The following is a 25,538-nucleotide window of genomic DNA, read 5'->3' as shown; positions in this document are numbered from 1 at the left end:
GTTCCTCTTTGTGTCTCCATAAATCATCAGTGCTCCAGTAGTGTTAAATTCCCTTTAACCTGTCCCATTTCTCTACTACACCACGTTAACTAGCCTTACACCCTCTTCCTCCCCCTAAAGCCCAGCTTTCATCACACACTTGCCCAGCGCCCTCAGAGGAATTCAGAATGAGTCACGCAGGGCGCCTCTGGGGACTCCTACTGATGCAAACTTCCTCCTCCTCAAGGCAGCCTGTGGTTTGGATGCCACAATGCAGCCAGTACTTGTGAGGCCAAGCCTTTGCTCTGAAGTTGATGGCAAAGCTTGGTCTCTGGCCTGGGCACCCCCGACTTACCGCCTTCCTTCTCTGAGCTGTGGTCCAGGAGGAGAGGCTCTCGTCTCATCCTCTTCATAGTGTCAAACATGAGAGCTGCTCAGAGCCTTTCAGAGTGCCAGTCAATAGGCAGTGAGGGCTTTTTTTGGAGAAAGGAGTTGTCATTCGTTCTTAAGGTGTGTTCAAGTCCAGGCAGCAGACTGGCATCAACACATTAAGTGAAGTGTTACGTGGATGTCTATATGTAAGATTAAACTCCCTTGGTTCTTGGGATGGAATAGACTTCCATCACAAGAGCTTTACTAGTGCTCTGTTGTCCCCTGCTTCTAGAGTCTGTGTTCAGAAATATTAGATGTGATAAATAGGGCTCATTTATGTCGAGCTTTCCCCCTCAGCCTGATATGCCATTGTCTTTAAAACATTATCTACCTTTTCCCTCTTCACATGGAAAAGAAAAATGCTTTTCTGGTGGTGATTACACACCTTTCATTCCATTACAGTAAGTGGACAAACTACTGTCATTTACAAGAATGAAATAGGTGAGGAAATGGGAAGATTTCTAGCATTTCTCGGCATAAATGCCAAGCTGACGTGGGAGAATAATTCCAACAGAAAGCGAATTTCCTGCTAGCAATAGGTGCTGGTGCAGTTGTGCTCTGACTCATGGATGGAGGAATGCCTGCTCCTCATCAGGTGTTTCCAAAACAGAAGAATTAGGCAGTATTAATGGAGAGCTACAGACCCTTAACTTGTCTCTGCGCTTGCAGTTCAACTGAGGCACGCTTCAGCTCTTCCTTGCTCTCGGTGTCAAAATCTCTTCCGTCTGTCTATGTACTGCCTTGTCATGAATCTGTTGGCAAGGTCAGGGTTTGAATACATTGAGGTTTTTTTTTCTCCAGCAGAAGTTTTTTGCCTTATTATTTTCCACCTCGGCATACCCACCTTTTACATCTTTCAAAACAGATTGATACTCTTATTTGCCTGTTTTTTTACTCATTTATAGTGATTCCTCATGGGAAGTTTGCCCTAAAGGTGTGATTACCGGAGGTCTTTACCCGTGCCTCAGCAAAAAATGTATTTGCATGATATTAGGGAAGAGCTACCAGTTGGGTAGCAGAGCTTCCTTACTCCTTTGGTGGACTTGCTTGTGGGCTATGGAGTAAAGTTGAGTGGCTCATTCTTATCTCCCTTTTCTTCATATGTGATGGTTCCCAAATGCTGAGGAGGGGAGTGCCTGCTTTTCTCTCACCTTCTGTGGAAGGTGAGTTTGGTACCCTTGGAGGCCCAGAGAAGTAGGTGGTTGAAATACCTCTCCAGCCACTGGCCTGTGTTAGTCTGGCAGCAATTTATTGCCGCCACCTGCTGACCAGGCAGAGGATTTCTCTGGCCTGGGTAGAACTTGTGCGTGGGGAATCCCAGTGAGCTCCACCACTCTCTCTCCTGGCCTGTGGTCCTAGCAAGAGTGTGATGGGGCAGTAGGTAGAGGTCAAGGTGCCTGCATAAAGCAGCAACACCTGGGGACAAATTCAAGTTTGGTCACTTAGGGAAAGGTGGCACGTGCCTTAGTGTGAACATGACTATCCATGAGAACCGGGCTGTTCTGACTTTGGGCTGCCGTGAACTTGTAGGTTATGAAGCAGATCATGGGTGAGATAAGCCAGGTGCAGAAACTTTGGGTGAGATATAAACTCATATATCTTGTTAATAGCATGTAACTATCACACAACAGCAAAGAAGTACTGTCAAACTGCATGTCTTCACTTTAATGCTTCTCTCTACAGGAAGGCATGAAATTCAGGTATACCCTTTCAGAATAAAGGAAAATAGAGAGGAGCAAGGAATTTTACCTAATTCTAAACTCCAGAAACTCAAGTTTGTTCTTTTTTGATTTAGTGAAAAGTGTTAATGGTGATCTCGAGTGTTCTTCAGACACTATTTCACATTGTTAGCTCTTTAATAAAAATGGCCTTTCGCACCAGTGGTTTTGAACATGGGACTTCATTAAGAGGTAAACTAGACAAACAAGTGCATTAGACAGAAGGATACGGCACCTATTAGGACAGCGTCACAGCAGTAAATCTTGATTTGGTGGCCAGATTGCAGGAAGCAGCGGCACTTTCTGTGAACCTCTTCCCTGGCTGCCCAAGCACTGCTGTGCCCGGGGCGCCGGTGCAGGGTTACACGGCTACTGTGGCAGGAGCTGACTTCTGAAGCTCTCAGGAATCCTGGCCCACTTTCTGCCCTTTAACGAGCCATGTGTAACATTTGCCTTTGCTGGGGTCACTCCAGGCTTGCAACCAGCAGTGCTTAGGAGCAGAGCCAGCGGCCGGGACACCTCCATATTTGCCTTTGATCCAAGTTAATTCTTACAGTTTGGGAGCTGCTTTCAGGCCATCACGTTTTGCTGCCTCCATAGAGATTCTAATCTCATTTTCTGTCTTTTTTAAAATGCTCTCATTTTTACAGGAACATATGGATTTCCTCCTAATTATTCTCCAGCGAGTCCTCCTTTTTCTTGAATTTATCGCTTTTTAGTTTGTTTGTTTCTTCTGAGGTGGAGGAGAAAACCCCGAGGAAAGACAAAATACTGTGCATGGCAGTTCTGCTCGGCTGCCATGGCATTGTCCCTGTTCTGTCAGAGCAGGGAAAGGTTGCTGTTGCTGTTACTGTTTTATAACGTGTAGTCTCAGGTACATTCCTGCTCTCCTAAGCAGTTTGAGTTGCTGTGCGGATGTCACTGTAAAACACCATTTCCACTTAACCCCTTGCTGCCTGACCTGACGCCCGAGTGGTCCCTTCTGCTGACACTGTCTCTCTCTCTCCTTGCTCCCCAGGGCTCCGGGACCTCAAGCAGCTCTGCCGCCAGCACCCCATCCGTGTCCACCCCTGTCACTGGCCACAAGCGGATGATCATCCCCAACCAGCCTCCCCTCACCGCCACCAAGAAGTCCACTGCCAAGGGCCCAGGGCAGCCGGCGCCCATCCCGGTGACTCCCGTCGGCACCCTGAAGCCGCAGCCAGTGCCGGCCTCCTATGCCACAGCCTCCACCCCCAGCCGCCCGGCCTTCAACGTCCAAGTGAGGACGGCGCAGCCCAGCCCACACTACCAGCCACCCGGCCCGCAGCCCGCACACTATGGCAGCCTTGGGCCCGGCCAGCCCTACGCTCCCTCACCGGCCCGCCCGCCCGGTGCCCTGCAATATGGCCCTCCACAGCCCCGTGGGCCCGACTATGGCTATGCCCCACCACCTGCTCGGCCCTCGGAGCCCACCTACGGCTATGCACCTCCGCAGGGTCGCTACCAAGACCCCTACTATGGGGGGTACGGGGGGAGGAATGGCTCTGAAGCGCCCTATGTGCCCCAGAGCTCCTGGAAGGTCGAGCCAGCGTATCCCGCCAGTAACACCGTGGGCCAAGCTCCTCCGGGTCTCTACCAGCCGCCCGGAACGAAGAAGACCTACATCACCGACCCGGTGCTGGCCCCGCAGCCGCCTGCAATGCAGCAAAAGGTAGGAGACACGGGTGCTGACTGGCCTCACCTGGGGAGTGGAGAGCCACACGGGTGAACGTGCCCTGGGACCCCTCCTGAAAGGTGGCGTGGGGGATTAAATGGTGGCTGCGGGAGTGCGGGGCAGCTCTCCCTCCATATGGCTACTTAAAAGCTTGAAATAGGGAACTTTACTCTGGTTTGAAAAGGGGTTTTTGTGAGGGCTTAGAAACACCATCAGCCTCAAAGGGCGATATGTAGAGGCGTGGTGTCACCCTGTGAGCAGGGGGGAGTTTTTGTTCCTCTGACATGTCATTACCTGAGGAGCTCACTGACTGTACTGCTGTACGGTGACCCTGCAGTTGGGTCTTCCCTTCCAGGCCCTCCCAAGATCAAACAAGAGGTTGAGCGTGAGCTTCTGCTCTGTGTGCTTGTGGACACCTTTGGTCCACTGAACAAATCCTTCCCCTTCTTAGGCAGATAGGAGGTATACAAGAGGCTGGTTTTGATTGTGGTTCAGAGTGATTGTGGAGGTTGACCTCTAGTGTGCCGCTGTTCTAAAATCACTTATCACTGAAACCACATGGAAATAAGCTCCCGCAAAGCTCAGCTCTGATTTTCCTCTCAGGTGACGGTATGGCAGGTGACCTCCATCCACTTGAACCGATGCCCGGACCTCATAAAGCAAAGCTGATTTGAAATAGAAAGTCAAACTGATCTGCCTGGTTTCTCTGCCCAAACTTTGACCCTGACTGGCTTTTGTCACTTCTTCTGATGACTGTCTCTAATGTGGCTTTGGAGGGACTCAGGAGCTTTACGTTTGTGAGGTCCTCATAGTGTATGACGGACTTAGGCTCTGCCGAAGGGAGAAGACGGCCAAGCCCAAGCGGGGAGGTGGTGAACCCATTGCTGCCCAGGCCCACCCTGTCTCGTCTCAGCACATCCCTGCTCTTCAGTTTGTGGGTGCTCCCAGGGAAAGGGGAAAAAGCTTCTGACACACAACAGAAAATCTATCCTTTTGGCATTTCCTTCACCAGCAGCATGCAGACTGTTTTCCCTGAATTCCAGATTTCCTGACAGTGGGAACGTTTCAAGGCAAAAATGTTTCTCCAGGCAGTTTAGAGAGGTCAGTAAATTACAGAAGTCCTTGAAATTTTATCTACTAGCAACTAAGAAACTGCTTTTTCTCTTTTCTTCCCCTTCCTTACCAAGAAGGCAAGAGTGGGGAGAGAAGTCGGCTCTGCCGGTACGTGGTGTAGAGCTTAGGTTGGAAACTAGTGAAAGACACAAAATTTGCACATAGCCTTAACTGGTGTAGATTGTTGTGGTTCCAGTGGAGTCACTGAGGAAATGCTGAGGTACAGCAGATCCATATTTAGACTTTTATAGATACAAGTAGGCTTATATATATAAAAAATTTTAAAACTTTAGTTCAGTCAGCATCTCTATGGAAACGCAAATCGTCTTGAACCACAAACAGCACAAGCCTGTTAGTCTCATTTGCATTACAAACCAGGAGGGACAATTTAATTTAGCTCAAGTTTGGGGTTTCATGTATCCATATATATATTTTTATATATATGTTTGTGTGTGTGCACGTGGCATTTGCAAATACATATGCAGAAATACTTAATATTTATCTCTATAAAAATAATTGCAGTTCTTCTGCAAAACAGACTATTACCTGCTTGGTGATAAATTCTTCCAGAACTTTCATTCCCTTCCAGCTTGCTAAATATCTGCTTTATTACCTATTTCACTTTTGAACTTAAAACTCTTCTCTAACATATTTGGGGCAGACTCTGCTTGATTGCTGCTTTGTAACATGTAGAGTTTAATTGGTGAAGAATTGAAGGTGATGCTACAGTCTAACAGGAGATGCTCAGTGGTAAACACTGTGCTTTGCCAATGAAGAAGTCTTGTCCAGTTTTACCACATGAGGTTCTCTTCCTTTGCAGACAAACTCATTCATGAAATCAACTTTTGGAATGATTTTATTTAAAAGGAAAAAAAGGAAGATTATGTTAGAGGCAAATCTCTGATAGGGAGAATTGTCACTATAATTTGACTTGTTGGCTATAATGTGAATTTTAACATATTTTCCTACACGCAACTGGCTTCTGCGTTCTGTTGTGTTTGGTCTTTTCAAGGTTGATTTGAGGCCTTTCGGTTAAGGAAATTGATTTGAGAAGCCAAAGTAAGAAGCAGGTATTAATACATATCACATAAAATGCAAGAAGACATTTAGGAATTTTTCTTCTTGCAAGTGAATGAGCTTAAAGTATAAAACAATTTCTAAATGTATTCAAAAAAGTACATTCCTAATTTTGAATGCATTTTGTGTGCAAAATATTAAGGATGTTGTAACAAATCCATCTCAGATTAGAAGTTCATGGTCCTTAATTCTAGTACATACCATGATCCATCACTGTGAGAGGTAAAATTTTTCATTAGATTTGTTTAGGATTTTTTAAGAGTAAAAAAAAAGAAGATCAAGAATATTTATATTTTACATTCTGGCTAGGAAGAGGTTCACGCTCTGTGTTTTTTGCTGCATACTAATCATGTTGAAGTCGATGCTGATCCAAAATAAATCTGGATTGGTATGGGAACAGCAAATAATCTGTACTGGTTCTTAAAGCCCGCTGAGAACAATGAGTTTTACTCACACAACACTGCATTGCATTCTGTCCTTGGGCCAGTTATAGAAGTAAGAGTCACGCATATGAAACCTCTGTGCATTTTAGTCTTTTGTAGCACCTCGTCTAGCATTAATGCCCAAGTCCTAGTTAGGAAATGAACTGGTGGAGTGCATGTCCTCATTTAAACCTTCATGTGCTTCAAGGGCATTCCTGGCCAAAAACCTTGGGAGCTTTCCCCTCTGGATGGTGGGTGGTGGGGATTTCTGTAGGAGCAGCAGGGGAGTTGTCATGAGACCATAACAGAAACATGTGACACGACTGGCTGCTCTTGTGTTTTTTTGCCAGCGGTGTTGTGCCTGCTCAGACCAAGTTAAGGTCTGAAGCCGCTGTTAACTTCTCCCCTCACAAAGGCCAGGGAGCACAAAACCAGAGTGACTCTTTAGGTATGCTGATTTCTGGCACCAAGATGCCCACAGTAGAAAACAAAAATGGCAAAGGCAGTTTCTGACAAGGGAGAATTCCTGCAAGTTTGCCTTGTGGCCAGAACAGAGTTGATGAAACACCCACTACTGACCAGCTCAGCTATCATTAAATGTTTCTGTGCTGGACTGATTTAAGACACCAAATACCCTTGTCAAGTTCTGGTATCTCCAAATAGGTCTAGGTCCTTTCACTGTTTTTGGTCATGTTTGAGTGTTTTTGAGACACTATTGTGTGTCTCCTGTGTGGCTTTGTGGACCTTTCAGGGACCTCATGTGGCTCCTGGTGTATTTGAGGGACAGCCACTGGAAAGCCACCACTGGAAAGTCTGTTCTTCCTAGATCTTGGATCTCTTGTATTCTCCTTCCTCTTTCTGAATCTACTGGGGAACCACATTCTCTCCCAAAGGGACCTGTGTATTTTCACCATCCAGACTGGGTGCCGTTGAAATCCCTTGAGACAGCTTTTGGTTTTGATCCAGAATGGGCAAATCTTGATAAAAACATTGATCTCTTGAGACCAATCTGCCGATTTGGGGAGGACAAAAGCGTCTTGTAGCTCCTTTGCTGCATATTTGCTGGAAGGAGTAAGGGAGCAGTGTCCCTTTAGTAGCTGTGTCTGATCCCACTAACGTGGCACAAGTGTACGAGTTTCCTAACGCACTTAGCCCACACCAGCCACAAGTCTTGTTGTCTCCATTTACATATATACAGGCATCGGTACATCTGGAACATGAGCTCCTCTTCAGACAAGCCTTCAGTGTTGTGCACTGTTCTGGGTGAGCACTGTGGAAATTAACTGGAAATCCAGAGATAAAATTAGTGACAAAAATTATGCTTTTAGTATGGTTTAAGTGATGGTGGCGGGTCGTGATTAGCAGACCTCAACCACCGCATCGTTTCCACGCTGCTGGAGGCGGTGTTTCTTTGCTGCCTGCTGCAGCCAGCGTCGACACGGTCTCATGAAACTTGCAGTGCCCAAAAGGGACTGTGACGGCTTGCTGTTTTCTCATTTTACACAGCTTTTGTCAGTTTTTCCACTGATTTAATACCTGTGATGGAGACGTTCACTTGGAAGTTTCATCTTTGCCTCAGAAACATCTGCTCACCAGTGTCCTTTGCTATGACTGATGCACTCCTCTTGTACTGGTTTAATAATTTTTACAGTCTGCCATCACTCACATGAAGTAGATACCTCCGGCACTCACGGTTGAACTGAGACTAATGCTCTTGCTGTTTGCTGTTAATCTAGTGACTAGGAATTTTTTTGTTCTCTACAGATGAATAAATGCAATCTGCCAGATTCCCTGCTGCTGTCGCAGGGATATATTTTTTCTTAGCATTACTTTTTGCTTGTGGAGAAAGGTAGGCAGCTTGCTGTACGCTACCTGCCTCTCTCTGAGTGTCTTCTCCCTCAGAATCTCATATCGCTACCCAAGTGTCCTCTTCCCAAAAGTCACATATTGAAAATTTCTACTAGATGATATTCAGAGACAGTGTAAAATGATGTTTGAAGTCAATTTTTTGTCAGTGTGAGACAGTGGCTTCCCATAGTTTTAAAATGCTGAAATAAAGGAAAACCAAGTAAAATGAAAAAGGCTTATTTGAAATATTTTACCTTAGCATTTAATGAATTAAAAAAAAAGACAGAAAGCTAATGTAAAATGAAATAAAAGGTAAAATTCTGAAATTCAGAGTTGAATTTGTGATTTCAACGTGACATTTCAAAATTTCCAGATGAATATGCAGTTCCTTTCTACCCTGAGAATAGCAACAGATGTCAAAATGTTGACATTCTTCACAAAACAGTAATTCCAAGTTTTAAGCAGCACTAGCTGTGTATCAGCTGCTGATTCTGTCATTGCTTCTGGGTGGATTAAATTAAATGATGTTGCTTCTGTTAAAACAAGGAGGAAGGGAAGAAGGCAGTGGTGTCTAACAATAAGATGAGAAGCCCAGAGTTAGGACTTAGTGGTTCTCTGTGTTGTGGAGAATGATGTTTTCCTCTTCAAGGTATTATAAACGTCTGCATCAAAAATTTTGTGGATTTCTTCAGGATTGCTGAGTGAAAAGATGCTGGCAAAAGGTGCAAACAGGTGTTTTTAGAACAACGTGCTTATCTTGACTGCAGGAATCCGATACAGTCTGGTTTATACCCTAAATTTTTGAGAGAGCCCAATTCTCAGCTTGAAATGTGTTTAACATTTTCATTTCAGAGCTTTACTGTTTGTTCTTTGTACTATATTTTTATTATTTAAGCACTCCATATACTAGCAGGAGCCAACTGATGGCAGAGCAATTAATCAGATTTGTCTGTAAGGAATCATATATTTGAGTTGCTTTTCTCAAATAGAGAAACAATGAGTTGCCAAAGAATTACCTTGAAGTTAAAGATAACAAGGAGTCTGAAGTTAGAGGAGTAAGTCAGGTCAGCATCTACTGAGAAACAAGCTTAAATTTACAACTTCAGGATGCAACTTTTGCAGCTTTAGCCTTTAGCCAGCCACAATGGGTTAGTAATATAAGAGGAATAATTGAGAAAGAGGCTTTTGGCATAATACCTGGATGTTCTTTCTTGCTCCTTCTTAAAATAAGCTGAGGACAATGCCTCCATACATGATAAGGCATGAGGCAACCTTGAAGTTAATTAAGGACTCTGTTTCTGTGCTGTTTAACTCTTGGTAACCGAATGTCTGTCTTGACAAATACTGCCAGATCACCCTACAGTCTACCAGATCAGGATTTTGTGTCTGAGGCTGTAAAATGTAGTGAGCGTATATTTACCTATAGATGGAAGGGAACATCTGATGGGGAAACTGCCTGGTTTTTGAGCAACGGTGCTTGCCTGCACCCTGGGGCTGGCTGAGCTCAAGTGTCTAGTGGGCAGCCTGGTTTGTAGCACGATGAGGCAAGGACGGTTGGCTTTGCTACTGGTTTACAGCTTTCAGGTCAAGAAGCAGCACTGGTAAAAGTGAGTGTCACTTAATTCACAGGCATGCTCTGGCTGTTGTGTGTGATGGAGCTGCTGATTACTGGAGGAACTGTTTCCTTCCGTTTTAAAATACACTTGAGTCCAACTACATGGTAATTCTTCCGAAGTCAAGGCACCAGAGCATGTGATGAAGCTGTTCTATGAAATAACCTCTGTGTTATTGTCAAGTTTATTGCAATGAAGCTAGGAAAACTTGATGAAGCTTAGGCAGCAGCTGATTAGGAGAGCTGGGGAGAATGAGGAGCATCTTGGTGTCATTGGACGGCTCCTTTGTTTGAGGTGAGAAGGGCTCTGGTTGCTCTGTTGTTGTGAAACTCTTTGGGCTTATGACCCTGTGATAATGCCAGTTTTAAGACAAGGAACTGCGCATGTCATAGTGGTGCTTTGGGTGATGTGATGTTTTGGTCATGTCATTTGGAGTGGATCATCCTGTTTGAGTGATTTTCTTACTGACTGTGAAGCATATTTGTAGTCTTAATCCAGTTCTTAATGGCACGTGTACACATATTATAGTAATGGTTTGTTACTAAAGCATCACTTTGTGTAGGGACCTGTGCACAATTTGAAAGATGATTCATTTCTCCATGGAGAGGCATGGTTGTCCACAACTGGACTCTTGAGCTTAGTACTTCTGTGAGCAGCTGAGTTAGAAAATGGTGCACAGCAAGCAGTGCAAGCTATGTAGGATCCCACTTAAAATAGATATTCAGTTATAAACAGCAGAAAGTAGTCTATAATGGCTGCTAATATATTTTTTTTTTCCTCCAAGAGTAATGGTAAGAAATAATTTATAATATATGATTACATTTACTGATCCATAAATGTTCTGGTACTAAACTAACTTAGGCCTCCACATAATGGGCTTCCTGTTAAGATTTACCTCTGGGTAACTATAAAGAAACACAATATAGTAAATTAAATAGCAGCCTTTGGGGGGAAAAAAAAACTTTTTTTTTTTTTTTTTTAAAAGGGGAGGCGGTTTCCTATCACAAGCTGCAAGGCAAACAGAATCTGCACTTATACTGACAGTTTTGTTCTTAAATGAAAATCATTGTGAATTATAAAGTTGTAAAATTGTTTTCACAACAATATTTTGTTTTTATAACTCATACTATTTCACTTAGTAGCTGGCTAGCTCCAGAGCAAGTTACATAACATGGTATTATGAATACATTGCCTCAACTTTTTGTCTAGGGAATTAATTTAAGGTCTCTAAACTTTCAAATCACATTTTCTTCTTTGTACTATATGCGGTGTGTTCTCTCTGCTTGAAAAGAGATCAGATGAATTGTGTCTTGCTTGTAGCAGAGAAGTATTTGTATGCCCCTTTGTCCACACTAATAGGACAATGACTTAGTTTCCCATGGATCCTCAAAATAGTCCACATTGAAATGTGCTGTCTAAAGTCAGCTACATAAAACAAATTAGAAGAGCGGAGCTGCTGTGTGTTAGCTGATCAATCTAGCATTAGCAAGGATTTTCCACCGTGTGGTTTAGCAGCAGCACAGACAGATGAATTATTATTACTGTCAGTATCACTCATCCCTCCCAATTAAATATTTTTCTAAACAAACAAACAAAATTTTTCTCAAATGAATTGGCAGTAACTTAAACTGACGTATTTGGATTACTTTAGTCATCAGTAAAATGGAACCACACCTGAGCTATAATAGAGCGGATTAGCTATAATAATTTTTGTCCCATTATTGCCTAGTTAGACCTGTTTTGCCCACACCTGAAGGGTATTTTTTTCAGGGGTTTCCTCTAGCTTTGTGAGAGCTGGTCGCTCATTTAATGAATTCCTTCTTTTCTGTTGTGGCTGTGAGAGAGCCTGAAGTGAAAAATCATGGCTTTTTCAGGGGAAAAAAATGCCGAAGTGGCCAAGGAGGCTCCTACTGTGTATTTGCCACTGATGGATTCCTTCTAGGCTGTCAACAGGAAGCCCAATGGGTTTTATTTTTCAGTCTAAGTCGGACAGCAGAAGAAATCTCCCCTGAAGAAGTGCCCTGCAGCATTTGTGCTCTTGTAAAACTCCGTTTCATGAGTATCTTGCAGACTTAAAGTCCCAGGTGACTATCGTATTCCCCTGGTCTGATCAGCATCAGAGAAGTACCCTGCACCTCCTTCGCCAGTTGTGTTAGAAGGCTCTTCTCTTTCTTTTGCCACATCAAAGTACTTTTTCCCTCCTGTTAAGCAGCACTTACTTGTGACCTCTCTTCCCCCAGGCTGCATCCCAAGAACATGCTTCAGAAACATAATTCTTTCATGGCCTCATTTGAATACTTCAGTTAAAACTTTCTCCTAAACCCATTTCCTTCACTGCATTTCCCATAATCTAGATTTTTCACATGACTTCTATGTGTTTCCACATCATTTTCCCTGAGGGTTCTTGTCTCGCGAGGCTTAAGCTTAAAATTAAAGGGGCTTTTGCTTCTGTTGAATTTCCAGATCACTGAGCAAGCGGTGGATGAGTCTTTCTAGTAGATTTTAAGTACAAAGAAACAGCGCCGTTATATTGCAGGCAAATGTGGCCCTGCAGATAGCAGAGGGTGTTGAAAATGCTTGTGCTTGTGTTTGTTTCTTTGCGAGATTGCTCACCAATAAATATATCCAAATATAGCTTTCAAATCTGAATTCAGCTTCGCACTCACCTTTCTTTACCCTTTCACCATCAAGTCGCCTTCTGGTGAATAAATACAGCACAGCACTTAAAACCATATCTGTAATTAAAAAAAAATCAGTATAAATTTAAACAGCATGAAGATAAGAAAGGTAAAAGCATAAGGACAACTGGAAGCTCAGTTCTATGACCTGCTTTTGAATAAACAACATTATATTCCACAGTCAATTATCCAAAAAGTACAATGTGTTCTGTTGCCAAAAAAGGTTGTCAGATAGAAGTGGTTAGTCAAAAGGACACATGCACTGGAGTGAACATTAGTCTATTGTACTCAGTATAGTATTATACAAACAGGGCTGATTTGTTGCTAGCTTTTTTATTATTATTATTAATTTTTGACCACAGACAAGATTATGCAGCTTTTCAATATTATTTCATAAACGTCTAATTGCAGGCTTCAGCAAGAGGTACGAGCATTGCTAGGAAAATCAAATAAGGTATGCTCTGTGCAGCCCAATAATAAGGCTTCCAATACAAAAGTGGAAAAACAAGTCATTAGTTACAACCATCGAATGGAAGAGGTCTAATGGGAGCCACGGGATAAACATTCCATTTTATTATGTCTTCGTTATATGTTTTGCAAGACTCTGTGGTTATAAATTAAAATTGCTTTTTGCAGCAGTGGCTGTAAAAAGTTCAAAATCTGTGAATGTACCTATTATTTTTATTTATATCACAGCAGGCTGCTAGCAAAATTAACTTTTTTTTTCCTCCTGTTTGTTAGTTAAAAGATGGAAAATGCATACAAATGCATATCTGCAGGCAGCACTCAAAAATGACATCTGTGTCCCCCCGCCTCTGTTTTTTATGAAATCAAGATGACATCAATTTAAACTGGGAGAGAAAAGGTGGGGGGAAACCTAAACAGCTCAGATAAAATGAACTTCTTCACCATTGGTAGTGAAGTCACAAGTTGGTAAGGTCTGATGTTTGTTTAGAAATTTAAATTAATGCTAGTGAAAGTGTCCAGACTGTGTACTTTGACAGACGAAATGGGGTTTTTACTTGAGATCGTGTCGTTGACAAAGCAGAAGACTTTCCAGGACTCTTCTCCAGTTGAACTGACAGTCTTGAAGACCCCGATTGCCAGCACAAAAAACAAAGTCAGGACAGGATTTTCCCCAGCTGTCTCCTGCCTTCTGAGCAGGGAGGAGATGTGCTGCTGTGTGAGGGAATGTGTTCAACCTCTGAGTCTCCGCCTCAGACCCTCTTCTGAACTTTCCAGCAAAACAATTAATTTGTTTGTTTGTTTTTAATTCAGCTTTTGGAAGTCATGGCCCCAAGGTAACAGCCAGAGTAAGGGATTTATGGAATGGAGGTTTGTGGTGGTTGGAAACATCTGTTTCTCCTTTTAAAAAGGATACAAAGGACATGCTGTCATAAATCCTCATCAACCCTCCTGCTTCCATGTAGGAGTTAATCATTAACTGTGGGACCGCAGACAGCTGCTTCTCTGGAGGACAGGCTATCCCCTACCTGTACAGTAAATTGGTGGCTTTCACCTTCCCAAGAGTCAGCAAATTACTTCTGAGCTGTACTTCCCCCTGATCTATGAAAGCCTGTTGTCAGAAGCTTAAATTAATTATGGGGGGGCCTGCATGTCCAGAGAAGAAAAAAGAAATGCAAATGAAAAGAGGCAGAAAACCACTGCCCAGGGACTTTCCTACTCTTCCGCATTAGCATTCCCCATGGGCCGTTGAGGAGGCAAGCCGAGGTGGTCTCACTTGTGCTGGGAATTCCTGCTGTAGGGGAGGACGAGGTTCATGAGCATCTTTCTCCAGGGACTGCAGAAAGAGCCTCCAGGCAGGGACCATGGCACATTGCTAGGATAGAGCAGATCAAAGCAAAAAGTGATATGTGCTTCTGAGTCTACACAGTGCTACTACTGCTGCTCCCTGGTTACCACCATAATAATTTTGCTAGTGCTGCTTAATAATTGTTCTAAATACTAAATAATGCCAAGAAATCAATACCGTGGGACCTAATTGTTTTTTTTTTTTTTATAATCAGGAAATTTTAAAAAGCATATTTAGCGCTGAGGGACCTGTTTTAGAGTAGAAACCTGAGTTTTTCTACACATGCTGAGTTCCTGCAAACTCCCGCTGTGCTGACAGTTTCTGAGAAATTATTTTATTTCCCATTTTAGATGTTGGACAGTGAGTCAGTATGCCCTGGAAATACTATCATTGTAGCAATTTTCTCATGTGGTAGCTCAGCTTAATGTCAGAGAAATGGGCAGTTATGAGTCCAGACACTTTAACGTTGGACTTAGGTTCTAAAAATAAATGTTTGGTTAACTTTTAGTTGTCAACAACTTTTCTACTGCCACACATGCTAGAAAATGGAGTAAGTGGCCTCATGCAATTCCAGGCACTCTCTGTTATCAACAGAAGTATCTATAGAAGATTAGATATGCTGGTAATACAGATAAATGCTGTGGCCACTCTTGCCTTGTAATGTGTGTGTCCTACTGTGTAGAAGTTTGGGAGCAGAAGAGTTAACTGTTTACTAAGAAGAGTAAGTGAGCAAGTGTGGGTCTAGATAGGCCTTACTAGCATGCCTGATTTCTCAAATGTCTCCTTTCTGGCTCTGGGCTAGGTAGTTTAACCTTTTTCCCTCTTAGTTTCCCCTGTAAAACGAGTATAATGTTTGCCTCCTGTATCACAGTGGGGATTTTGAGCCTTGATTGTCTGCAAAGTAGTTTTAAAGTCTATAAATGCAAAGTATTATTCCTATTTTCTATGTGAAAGGCAATTGAAATCATGTGCAGAGCCTTTCACAGCAGGCACAGTGGTTATTTGCAATGAAGGATATTTCTGCACCTTTGTATGGAAATGAAGAAAAGACCTCTCTTAAATCTGTGGCTATTAAAAACAGTTAACTTTTAGCATTTACATAATGTTTTATATTTTTAGAGCACTTTTATGAATCTTAACTAAATTCTTCCCAAAGCCTCTGAAGGGCGTACAGCAATATCCTGCTTTTACAGTCATTTCCCCCTACTCTCAGACAGAGCGAGTAACTCAGTCGGGCTCACGTGGGTAGCAGCCACATGGCTTTCTCCTCCAGCCGTCTGCATCTCGGTGCAGTGACAGAGGGATAGCTAGGTAGCTGTGCTGAGGCGATGAAAAGGTTGTCTCAGAGGTGAAGAATAAATTAATTAACCAAGTCATGTGGCTTTAAGGATGAATTAGCTTTAGGACAGTGAGGTATATACATGCTAGCCTTGAGGAACAGTGCAATGTTCTGACCTTGCCTGAGTCTAAGAGCTTTGGTGGGATTTCAGATGAATGTGGTCCACTCTTTTATCTGCTGAGTGTGTGCTTAGAGAGGGCATAGACAGTGCCTCAGCATGGCATAAGTCCCTGTTTTGTTCTGTTGCCAAGCATGGGGAAAGACTGGTGACACCAGGCGTGACTACTTGCATCCTGGGCTTTTCTGTTACTGAAGCATCTGCACATTTTATGGTGAACCAGATGCAGAGAATGTGGGAAATGAGGAAGAGAATAAATGTTGTTGCCCAGTGTTCAGGGTTGTTCAACCAGTTTCCTTTGGTGTTCAATCTGGAATGGCTCATCTGACATTTGGTGGCCACGTTATGCCTCATTCGCTTTTAGAAGGCTGTAAAACAAACTCGTTTGTGAAAGGAGCTGTTTTGCAACTGGAGTCAGGCTATCTCTGTACAGTAATTCCAGCTGTTGGGAGTTTATGAGACGAGAAGCCAGGAATGGAAACACACAAACATCCAAAAAAGATATGACACCACATACATGAAGCCCATATACAGAGTACGTATGGAATAGTATTTGAGCAGTGAGTTTGATCTATCCTATGAAGGCACTTGAGTTGTCAGGTAGAGGTTACTGTTTTGTGATACGTGTATTGGAGCAGAGTGATGACAGTGTAGCTGTATTAACTTTGGAGCAACTATGTTGATTTAATAACAGCTGGGAGTACAGATCAGAGGCTAACATAGTGTTTGTCATCTGGGCTCCTCAAGCAACATCTAAGAGACAGAGTAAATCACAGAGAAGCCTCTTCTTTTCTGCTACTCCCTGCCTGCCTAAAACAATTACACATTGAATCTAATTCTGGTGTTCCAGCGACTTTACAGTTACCTCTAGGGGAATTGACACCTTGCACTTGCTGGTATGTAGGAAAGTTTGAACTGGTGAATAGTAGCTTTAACATTTTTCGATACTTTATTTCATGATACATTGATTCTGAGCAAACAGAGGTTTACTTCCATATCCGTATGTGAGTTCTTGTAAAGGAGAAGGAAGAGGAATGCAGTAACAGAACAGCTCAGGTACGTGACACCCCACAATGAATACCCGTCCATTTCTGGGGAGGTTTGCTGTGGTTTTCAGAGTGGGATGTGGCTGATAGGGGTTGTTTGTGCACAGACAGCACCAGTGATGTGGGATTGGTCAGGAAGGAGTGCTGATAGTATAGGCAGAGAGCAAAGATAGGTGTCAGAATGGGTTGGTTGTGAACATGCATCCTCACAGATACAAAGTGGAAATAATATTGAAAACTTGGGCCATTTTTACAGATACGTGTTTCCTCTTAAGCTTTCTTTCCAAGCCCTCTACTCCTGATTTTTCTGAGAAGGATTTTTCTGTATCTCACATCCTATTTTTCTTGGAGTTTTTTTTCCTGCTTCTCTTACTCTCTGCACAAGAGGCAACTGTTCACTCCTCTTCAGCGATGAATATATAAAAGATGTGTGTGCAAGGTTTCAATATACAAGGTCCAGAGCATTGTGATGACAGTGAGCAAGGCAGCAACACTGAGCTTTTGCTGATGAGAGTTTATTGCTGATAGTTTTATATCAGCTCATATCTTCCTCAGCTGTTCTGCAGATGCCTTTCTTCCTCTGCACTGTTTTTTCACTTGAATTGCAGGAGGTGCGCAAAGGTGCGCAGCTTTCCTCAGACGTATGTGATTGCCACTGGATAGATTTAGATTGGCAGGAGCTCAGGAGATTTGAGTCCTGGGAAAACCGTGAGGACTCATAAATCAGAGGACTACAAGAATTAATATAAAAACCTATGTGACAAACGGAAGCAACCTGGAAGCGGCCTGACATACGTTGAGTCTGGGGTTTGCTGTGGGATGTTAACATCCACATGCGTGCGCATATATGTAGGCAAGTATCAGCTGAGTAAGTGCAGTTTTATAGCTCTACCCATGTTCTTGGTGTTGGCTGTTCACGTGTGATCACCCGTGATTTCTGGTCATTTTGTGCCTCCTATCCAAGAAGTTCAAAGTGCTTTAATGCTGAGAACTGCAACTTATGGCCTTCAGCTGAACATGGGCAAACTAACGTGGGTTAGTTTAAGTGGCCTAATATCAGCCTTTAGCACACTCTGACCAAAGAATTTGCCAGCTTGGTTTCATGGCTTGGACCCTGTATTACCTTCCTTTCCCCTGGGAGTTGCTGTGGATGAGCTGTTCCACACAGTTTTCCCATAAAGGGCTGTTTGCCCCAGGCATATGTGATTCAGGTGGGTCACTCTTTCTTCACAGGGATGCTGGTGGGATCTCTAAATTTGCCCACAAGGAAAGAAGCCTGGGGACTTCTGTGTGCAAGCAGTGAAGGACCGTAAGAATGCCTCTGAATAGCTGGCAATCTTCATGCAGATGGGGAAACCAAACCTCGCTTAGGTTGGTTAACATGCCCAAGTCCAAAGAGTGAGTTGGTGCTGAAGTGAGGAAGTGAACCCAGAGGTTTTGACACTCAGTGGTCTGTGCTTCCTCTTAAAAGGAGAAGTCGTGATGGCACCTGTCAGGTCTGAGGGTTGTGGTGTGAGGCCATCCAAACCGCCAAATCCAAGTTTCAGTGAGTTTTTCGATTTTTCCTTTTTTCCTGCTGCACTGGGTTGCCAGAGAAGCCCTGGGGGAAAAGGGCATGTCTGGGAGCTGATGGGCACCACAGGTGAGCCTAGGCCAGAAGGTGGAGTTGGGATGTCTTTCAGGTGATGATACAGAACCACATTGCCTCTCTGGCTGGGATGTGCAGGCACAGGGCAACGAGAAAAGCAAATACAAGTGGGTTTGTGTATGTGTGTATGTGCGTTTGCACATCAGACTGCAGCTGCCTTGTCTGCTTGTTTCAGAGAGGGAGGGAAAGAGTACAGCCAGCGGTCACCAGCCACCTTTAGTAAAACGTTATCTCAATCAATCATTTGGTTGTGTTGTTTATTAGGGGACAGCACTGACCACACAGCATGTAACTTTATCCCTACTTTGTCTTAGTCCAAAGGCTAAGGCAGCTTGATGATGGGGCAAACCCAAAATTGCTCCTGTGGACGGCACTGAAATAGAAAACCTCAAGAAAGGCTTTGAGTGTAACTCAAGGCATAGTCAGCCCAGCTTGTTTGATCTCTCTCTGTTCTCGTTCTCTTGCCACCACCAACACCCATTAGTACTAGCTGATTCATGAATGTACATATTCCCTTCTCCTCACTCTACATCTCTCTTGCTGACATCTTCTAACACGTAAGAAGGAATGCATGTAACTGACTGACTTCTGTTGAAAGCATTGAGCACCTTACAGGGTTGACCTTCAGCATTTCCCTCCCTTGCTGTTCTTTTTTTAACATGAACATGATTTAACCTAGAAGCAACAGATCAAGACCAGGGCCAAGCCTCCCTCGTGTTTGATGCTTTGATGACCCAGCAGTTTTTGTCCTGGTTATTTCTTGCAGTAGCGAGTTTCAGCAGTTCGTTGCTGTTTCCTTTCCTATCTCCTCAACACCCTGATCTTTAATACTAACAGTCCTTACTTTTTTCACATTTTTTCCTCAAGCCAAGAAACTTAGACTCACCATTTTCTGCAGTCCCCTGCGTTGTGGAAGGCCATTGCATACATACTGTCTTTATCTGGGTCATTTGCAAATCTGCTGGTGCCACGTATACAAATCAACTTCTTGGGAGACCTGTTAATTTTCCCATCAGTGCATGAGCTGTTTTGGTCCCAGCCTTTGCTTTGGAGAGTTTCGCATTGTCATTCAGTATCTAGGGAGCTGCTGGCTTTCTTCAGCACCTTTATTTGTTTGTGCTGGGACACCGGTACTTGTGCAGCTGGGGCAGTTGTTCTGTGTGTATTTGCCATATTGTTTGCGCTTGTCACGCCGTGTGTCCTCTAATTACACCATCCTGGATGGGTGCCAGCAGGAGGAGGACAAGACGTACAGGACAACGTGAGATGGCACAGAGAGGTTTTACTCATGTGTGAGGGAAGACTTCATCCTGCCCTTTTAGCAAATGTTTAATATTCACAGGAATGTCCATAGTGCTCTCCTTGTTCTCAGTGAGCTGGGGCCTGGCTCTGAGCAGTTGCAAATAGCCACTCGCAGCCTTGCGCAGGTGACTCCGCGTGATGTGACCATGTGGCTGTTTTCACATGGGTCTTCTCTCTGTACAAGTGGTGTCCTTGGTGCCAAATCACCTTTGAGCCATGAAGCACTTACTGATCCCACCAAAAGCTCTGACCGACTGAGACAAATCCACCTTTGAAAATTGAACTAATGCAATGTGATGACTCAGAACCATCAAGGGTTGTTTGTTTGTTTGTTTTGAACCACAAATGGTTCTGTTTGAGGTTTACCTAGGGTCAAGCTACAAACTGTAGAGCCAGATTTTGACTGCGCTGGTGTTTGGGGCTTAGCTTATTGTAAGAAGGCCAGTCCTTAACTGGGATACATAATCAGATTTGAATTTCACCTCAGAGCCAAGAACTGATCTGTAACTTCTACAGTTCTGCATTTTCTGTAAAGTACGTATTTATAGTCAATGTAACACTGCCACAAGCAAGTCACAACAGTAAACACCAATAAAATAGGAACACTTTGGACAGGACTTACATCATCAAAGTTTCCCTGAATATTTTCAACTATTACCTTTTGTCTAATGTTGTCATCTTCTTTTCTATTTGTTTGTTTTTTGTTTTTCTTAATTGACTCTGTATAGATATCTTTTAATGCAAGCTGTACACCGTGTTTTACTGTGTCAGGAAAAAAAAAGAGCATCTGATTTGGAGGGAAATCCTGTTTAGGCATGAAGATAAAGCAAGATTTGTGTAGTAGGTGCAAATTAGGTTTGTTGTCATTGTTTGCTTTAGTATGAGTATAGCATTTATGTGGGAATAGGTGGTGCTTGTTTCTAGTGCAAAACCCTTTGTTGATCCTCCTAAACTCAGTGAAAGTAGCTGAAAAGTACCTGAAAATCCCAGGGATAAGTAAAGAAGGGGCATGTTCCATCTCAAGCTGGGGAATGTAACTTTTGCTTTTTGTATCTCCATGTGTGATCTTGCCAGAATTTCTAACGTGCTCATGGCTCTCTTTCTTGATTGCTGCTTTGCTTTTTTTGACTTGTGATCATCTCAGCTTCATTAATAACAACTAACCCCTTTCATCACTCTGTCACTCTGTTTATTTAGAGATTGACCTTTTGAGTGTTTGCACTAACAGTTTCTCTTTGTGAAATGTTCAACCGCTGAAAATAAGTTCCAAGAAAGGGAATGTTATTTTTCTCTTGCATACTTGCAGTGCTCGGAAGACGTGCCTGCGCACCTGCTTTTCAAAAGGAGCGTGCCCAGCTGCTCTTGCCTGTTTTGGAGTGCCCAGAGCTTAGGAGACTGTGCCCTGTAGTGAATGTTAACAATTGTAATTTGGCCTAGGATGTGTTGGCAACAGTGATCACAAGGGGATCAAGTACTTTTTGCATCTCCTTTGAAAAATCCGCTCTCAGGGATGCATTACTAAACATAGTTTCTCCAGAGCTAGCTACATACATGAACGGCATTTTCTACCGTAAGTGTGGCTGGCTGTGAGAGAGATCCTGCAAAACCTGCAGCTTTTAGAAGAACAAGAACAATATTGTCTCTTTACTACCTTACAGCACCAAAAATGCAAATGATAGGCAGAGAGATCTTGCGTATAGAAGAGTTTTTCTAGTTTTCTGTGATCCTTGCCTACAGCCAGAAATAAAATGCAGATGTATTAACAGGACAGCAAGGTGTTGGTTTGGTAGTCATTCTAGAGGTGAGTATGTTACCCTCTGAACCATTGATACAATTTCCTATATGAAGAAGAGAAGGCAGAAAGTTTCAGCAGGATAAGCAGAACCTCTGACCAGAGTAGAGGGGCACCTGCCTGGCTGAAGAAGCATAGAAGCCCCGTTCTCCCCAGAGCAAACCAAAGCTGGGGAATGAAGCACCCAGAGGAGGCAGAACACTAAGGATTCATGTCTACTGCAAACAAAGGCAGCTTTGCAACAGGTGTTGCATAAGACAGCACTTTAGGTACCTAAGTGCTTGGAATTAGACTAGGGAGACTCGGAAGCTCTAGCGTGCAACTCCTCTGCTAAGTGTCAGAAACAAGAAACCCCAGGGAAATGACTGCAAACCCCTTTATCAAAAGCTTTGAGAAACCTTCCTGTCTTTGTCTTTTCCAAGCTTGTCATGTCAGCCTGGCCCATTACGATTCCTAAACCTGTTACACTACAAAACACAGCACATGTGCAGGCTGCTGAGTTGCTGTTTAATGAAGCGTGATTTCCTATTGCCTGCAAGACAGTTTTTACAGACATGGGGTTTGCACTTTGGTTTGAGTACAAGCACCCAGCGCTGAGCTCAAGGGACTGCAACGTTTCCAAGCGAGGGGCAATCCTTCTGTTATTTCTGATTCTATTTATGATTCTATGATTCTGCACCTCATTTAGCAACCTTGTCGAATTTACTAAGACTGAACAGATGAAGGCCATGGTCAGATTCCACCTCTTCGGCCCTGGGAAGAGCTATGAGAAGTTAGTCTTTGCGGTATGTGGTGTCACCGTTCAGCTGCGCTGTCACCTGCACTGCTGTAACCACACGGTGAAAGAAACAGCAATGCATTAAAAAGAGAAAACCTGCTGCTCCCGTCACAGTCATTTCAGGCCCAAAGGCTGGTCTGGCCATGTCCTCTGGTGCGTAACAACTTTCACTGGCTGTGGGTTCTGGCACTTGTTTCACACCCGCTTTCTCAACATTCACTCTGTTGTTTAAGAGCCATGTTTTATTTAAGTTCTGTAGGATTTGCAGTTGGCCAGGTTGCTCATGCTGAAATATCATAGAATCATAGAACTGTTAGGGTAGGAAGGGACCTTCAAAGGTCATCTAGTCCAACCCCCTTGCAAGGAGCAGGGACATGTCCAACCAGATCAGGTTGCTCAGAGCCCTGTCTAACCTGGCCTTGAATGTTTCCAGGGATGGGTCATCCACCACCTCTCCGGCAACCTGATCCAGTGTTCTACAACCCTCAGTGTAAAATTTTTTTCCTAATATCTAATCTAAATCTACCTCCCTCTATTTTGAAACCGTTACCCCTAGTCCTATCACAACAGGCCCTACTGAAGAGTCTCTCCTCGTCTTTACTTGTAGGCCCCCTTTCCTTGTAGGCCCCCTTGAGGTACTGGAAGACCGCTATAAGGTCTCCCCGGAGCCTCCTCTTCTCCAGGCTGAACAGCCCCAACTCTCTCAGCCTGTCCTCACAGCAGAGGTGCTCTAGCCCTCTTATCATATTTGTGGCCCTCCTCTGGACCCTCTCCAACTTCCACATCCTTCTTATGTTGGGGGGTCCAGAACTGGACGCAGTACTTCAGGTGGAGTCTCACCAGAGCAGAGTAGAGGGGAAGTAGGGAAACTCCCCGGTGACAGTCAAATATAACTAACAGGCCACTACTGCAGCTGTCTCCCCTTTCTGGCTATGCTTTCCCTCTTGATTTCCAGCATGGAGAGCAGCAGGGGAAGCCAAAAGGCTTTCCTGTTGGCAGAGAGGAGTAAGTTGGACGTCCCTCTGCCAAAAATGTACATTCTTGAGGGAACAGTCAGATGCCTTGGCATCACCCAAAATGCCTCACTTCATTGAATCTTAGAAATGTAAAGACTGGGAGGGATGGAGACTATCTCATCCCTTTCCCATCAGTGAAGCAGGATTAAGTGTATCTCAGGGAACAGCTCCCAGACACTTCTCCTGGCAAAGGCCACTTCTGATTGGGAATCCCGCTGTTGCTACCAAATATCCACTGGGCTCCTAACCTGAATTCCTACTGATGTGGTGCCACAAGGACACCCGGACTTTCCCAGTATACATTTGTCAAACCATCCCTGTCAAGGTGTTTCCTCCTTGCCAAGTTTGATATCAATGGAGATGTGGGCCTGCCCTGGGGGCGGTGAGCTCTGGTGCTTTTAGGAGAAGATTTGTGAACGTTTGCGGCCTGGGCTGATTTTGTCTTCTCTGTTCTTAAAATGAAGCAAATCTGCAGTTCTGTTGATAAATAGTGACTTTTTTTTTTACAGTACAAAATCAAGGCCTCGAACTCTAGTTTTGCAAACACAAGTTAGAAGCTGATCTTTCTCCTTAGAAATAACTGTGCGGTGAGAGTGATACTGCAGCTGAAACACACTGCAATCTCTCTTCTCATTTTTCTTTCCTTTGAGGCCAACTTTTTCTCTCTCGCACCAAGCATAAGATGCATATATCTATATTTGGCTACTAAAGAAGCAGCCTAAGGTATCATTTTCCATAGCACAATGCATTTGACTTCAATAGGGGCTGCAGGGACACAGCAGTTCAGAAGAGCTGACCTCAGATTTAGTGTTTACAGATGCATTTCAAAGCTTGACTTTGGGCACCTGAATTTGAAAATGTTTGACCTGAAGTCCTTTTCCCCTTTCATTTATTGCCAGCTCTTATCTTGTTGTTACTGTAGCAGGTCACTACATTATCCCTTAGCAGCAACCATCAATAAGTGTCAATTCCCCGCAAATGAATTCAGCAACTTGCCAATATGTTTTTTTTATGATGGCTATTTAAAGATGACAAAAATCATAAATCTTCCAGGCTTGTCACTGAGAGTTTATATTGAGTTTGTTGATGAAACAACTTCACAGCTCAGCTGAAGAGGAACTGCAGGTTTTGAAGAACTAAAAGGCTTTTGATAGTGTGCAGTAGTCCAAGAAATTGAAGATAAAAACCAACTTGCTGGCATTTTGTCTGTATTCCTTCTTCCTAGTCAGAGTGAGAGCTTCTCCTCATACCTCTGAGAGAGTCTGAGTGTTTTCCAGCCTCTGTAGAGGCCAACGACCACAAACAGCCAGGGGATGTTTTTAACCCTGGGGTTTAGAGAAGGGGAATTAAGGCCCAGAGGGCAGCGATGGGGGCGAGCGCAGCCTCCCTGAGGGCAGCAGCATTTCTTTCTCTCCCTCTTCACATTCTGCAGTGGAAAGTTCCACTGCAATGTTGTTGTTTTACAATTGCAAATTTTATTTGCTGAGGAAAGTTCGAATCTTGCGGATGTTTTGATAACGGCCAATAAAATCTCCTCCGTAAATCTGTTCGGTGACTCCCCTGGTTTCCATTTGCATTCTCGTGCTCTGTGCGGGCCAGTGGCTCTCATTGACGCTTATTTTGTAGTCAGTGAACTGACTAGCAGAGTTTATGGAGTAAATGCAGTGTTACGCAACAAGTGGGAAGATTTATGGATTTCCGCAGAAGGAAGATATAATTGTAACGACTAATATAACTACTTTAGCAGCCACCATAACACTAGATTGGTCCGTAAAACTCCAAATTGGAGTGAAAATGAAATGTCTAAAAAGTGTGTTTCAAGAGTAAACCTCTGTTCAACAGAGAAAAGTAGATTGTAGCTCATTTAAGCTGTTGAAGTTATTTTAGGTATCATTCCCTTTTTCTTGAAAATCAGAGATTTACTGATCCTTCAAGCTTCAGTTGACTGCTGTTTCTGAAAGCTGTGCCCCAGTGGTTTTGCGATAGTATATTTATCAAAGTAAAGTTAAATGTAATAGTAATATCTTTTGTTATGACAATAGTTATCTTCTATATCTTGTATATTCATTTATTGGAACAGTCACTCCTGTGTTTCCCAAAAAAAAAAAAG

The 25,538-nt window shown here is 43.5% G+C and overlaps 1 protein-coding gene across 3 annotated transcripts in view; it reads left to right on the top strand.

Annotated features, from left to right (window-relative positions):
- The window catches only part of LPP (LIM domain containing preferred translocation partner in lipoma), a 330,469-nt gene that overhangs the window by 209,699 nt on the left and 95,232 nt on the right, over window positions 1–25,538 (top strand). For all 3 annotated transcript variants that reach the window (XM_086754441.1, XM_086754442.1, XM_086754443.1), the window contains one exon: window positions 3,148–3,822. In XM_086754441.1, the coding sequence (XP_086610567.1) occupies window positions 3,148–3,822 (675 nt within the window). The remainder of the gene's footprint in view (window positions 1–3,147; window positions 3,823–25,538) is intronic.

Source organism: Chlamydotis macqueenii, chromosome 9 (genome assembly GCF_036417535.1).
Source record: "Chlamydotis macqueenii isolate bChlMac1 chromosome 9, bChlMac1.mat, whole genome shotgun sequence".
Classification (NCBI taxonomy): domain Eukaryota; kingdom Metazoa; phylum Chordata; class Aves; order Otidiformes; family Otididae; genus Chlamydotis; species Chlamydotis macqueenii.
Note: the sequence above shows the minus strand (reverse complement) of the source record. Positions and strands in the feature narration are given on the sequence as shown.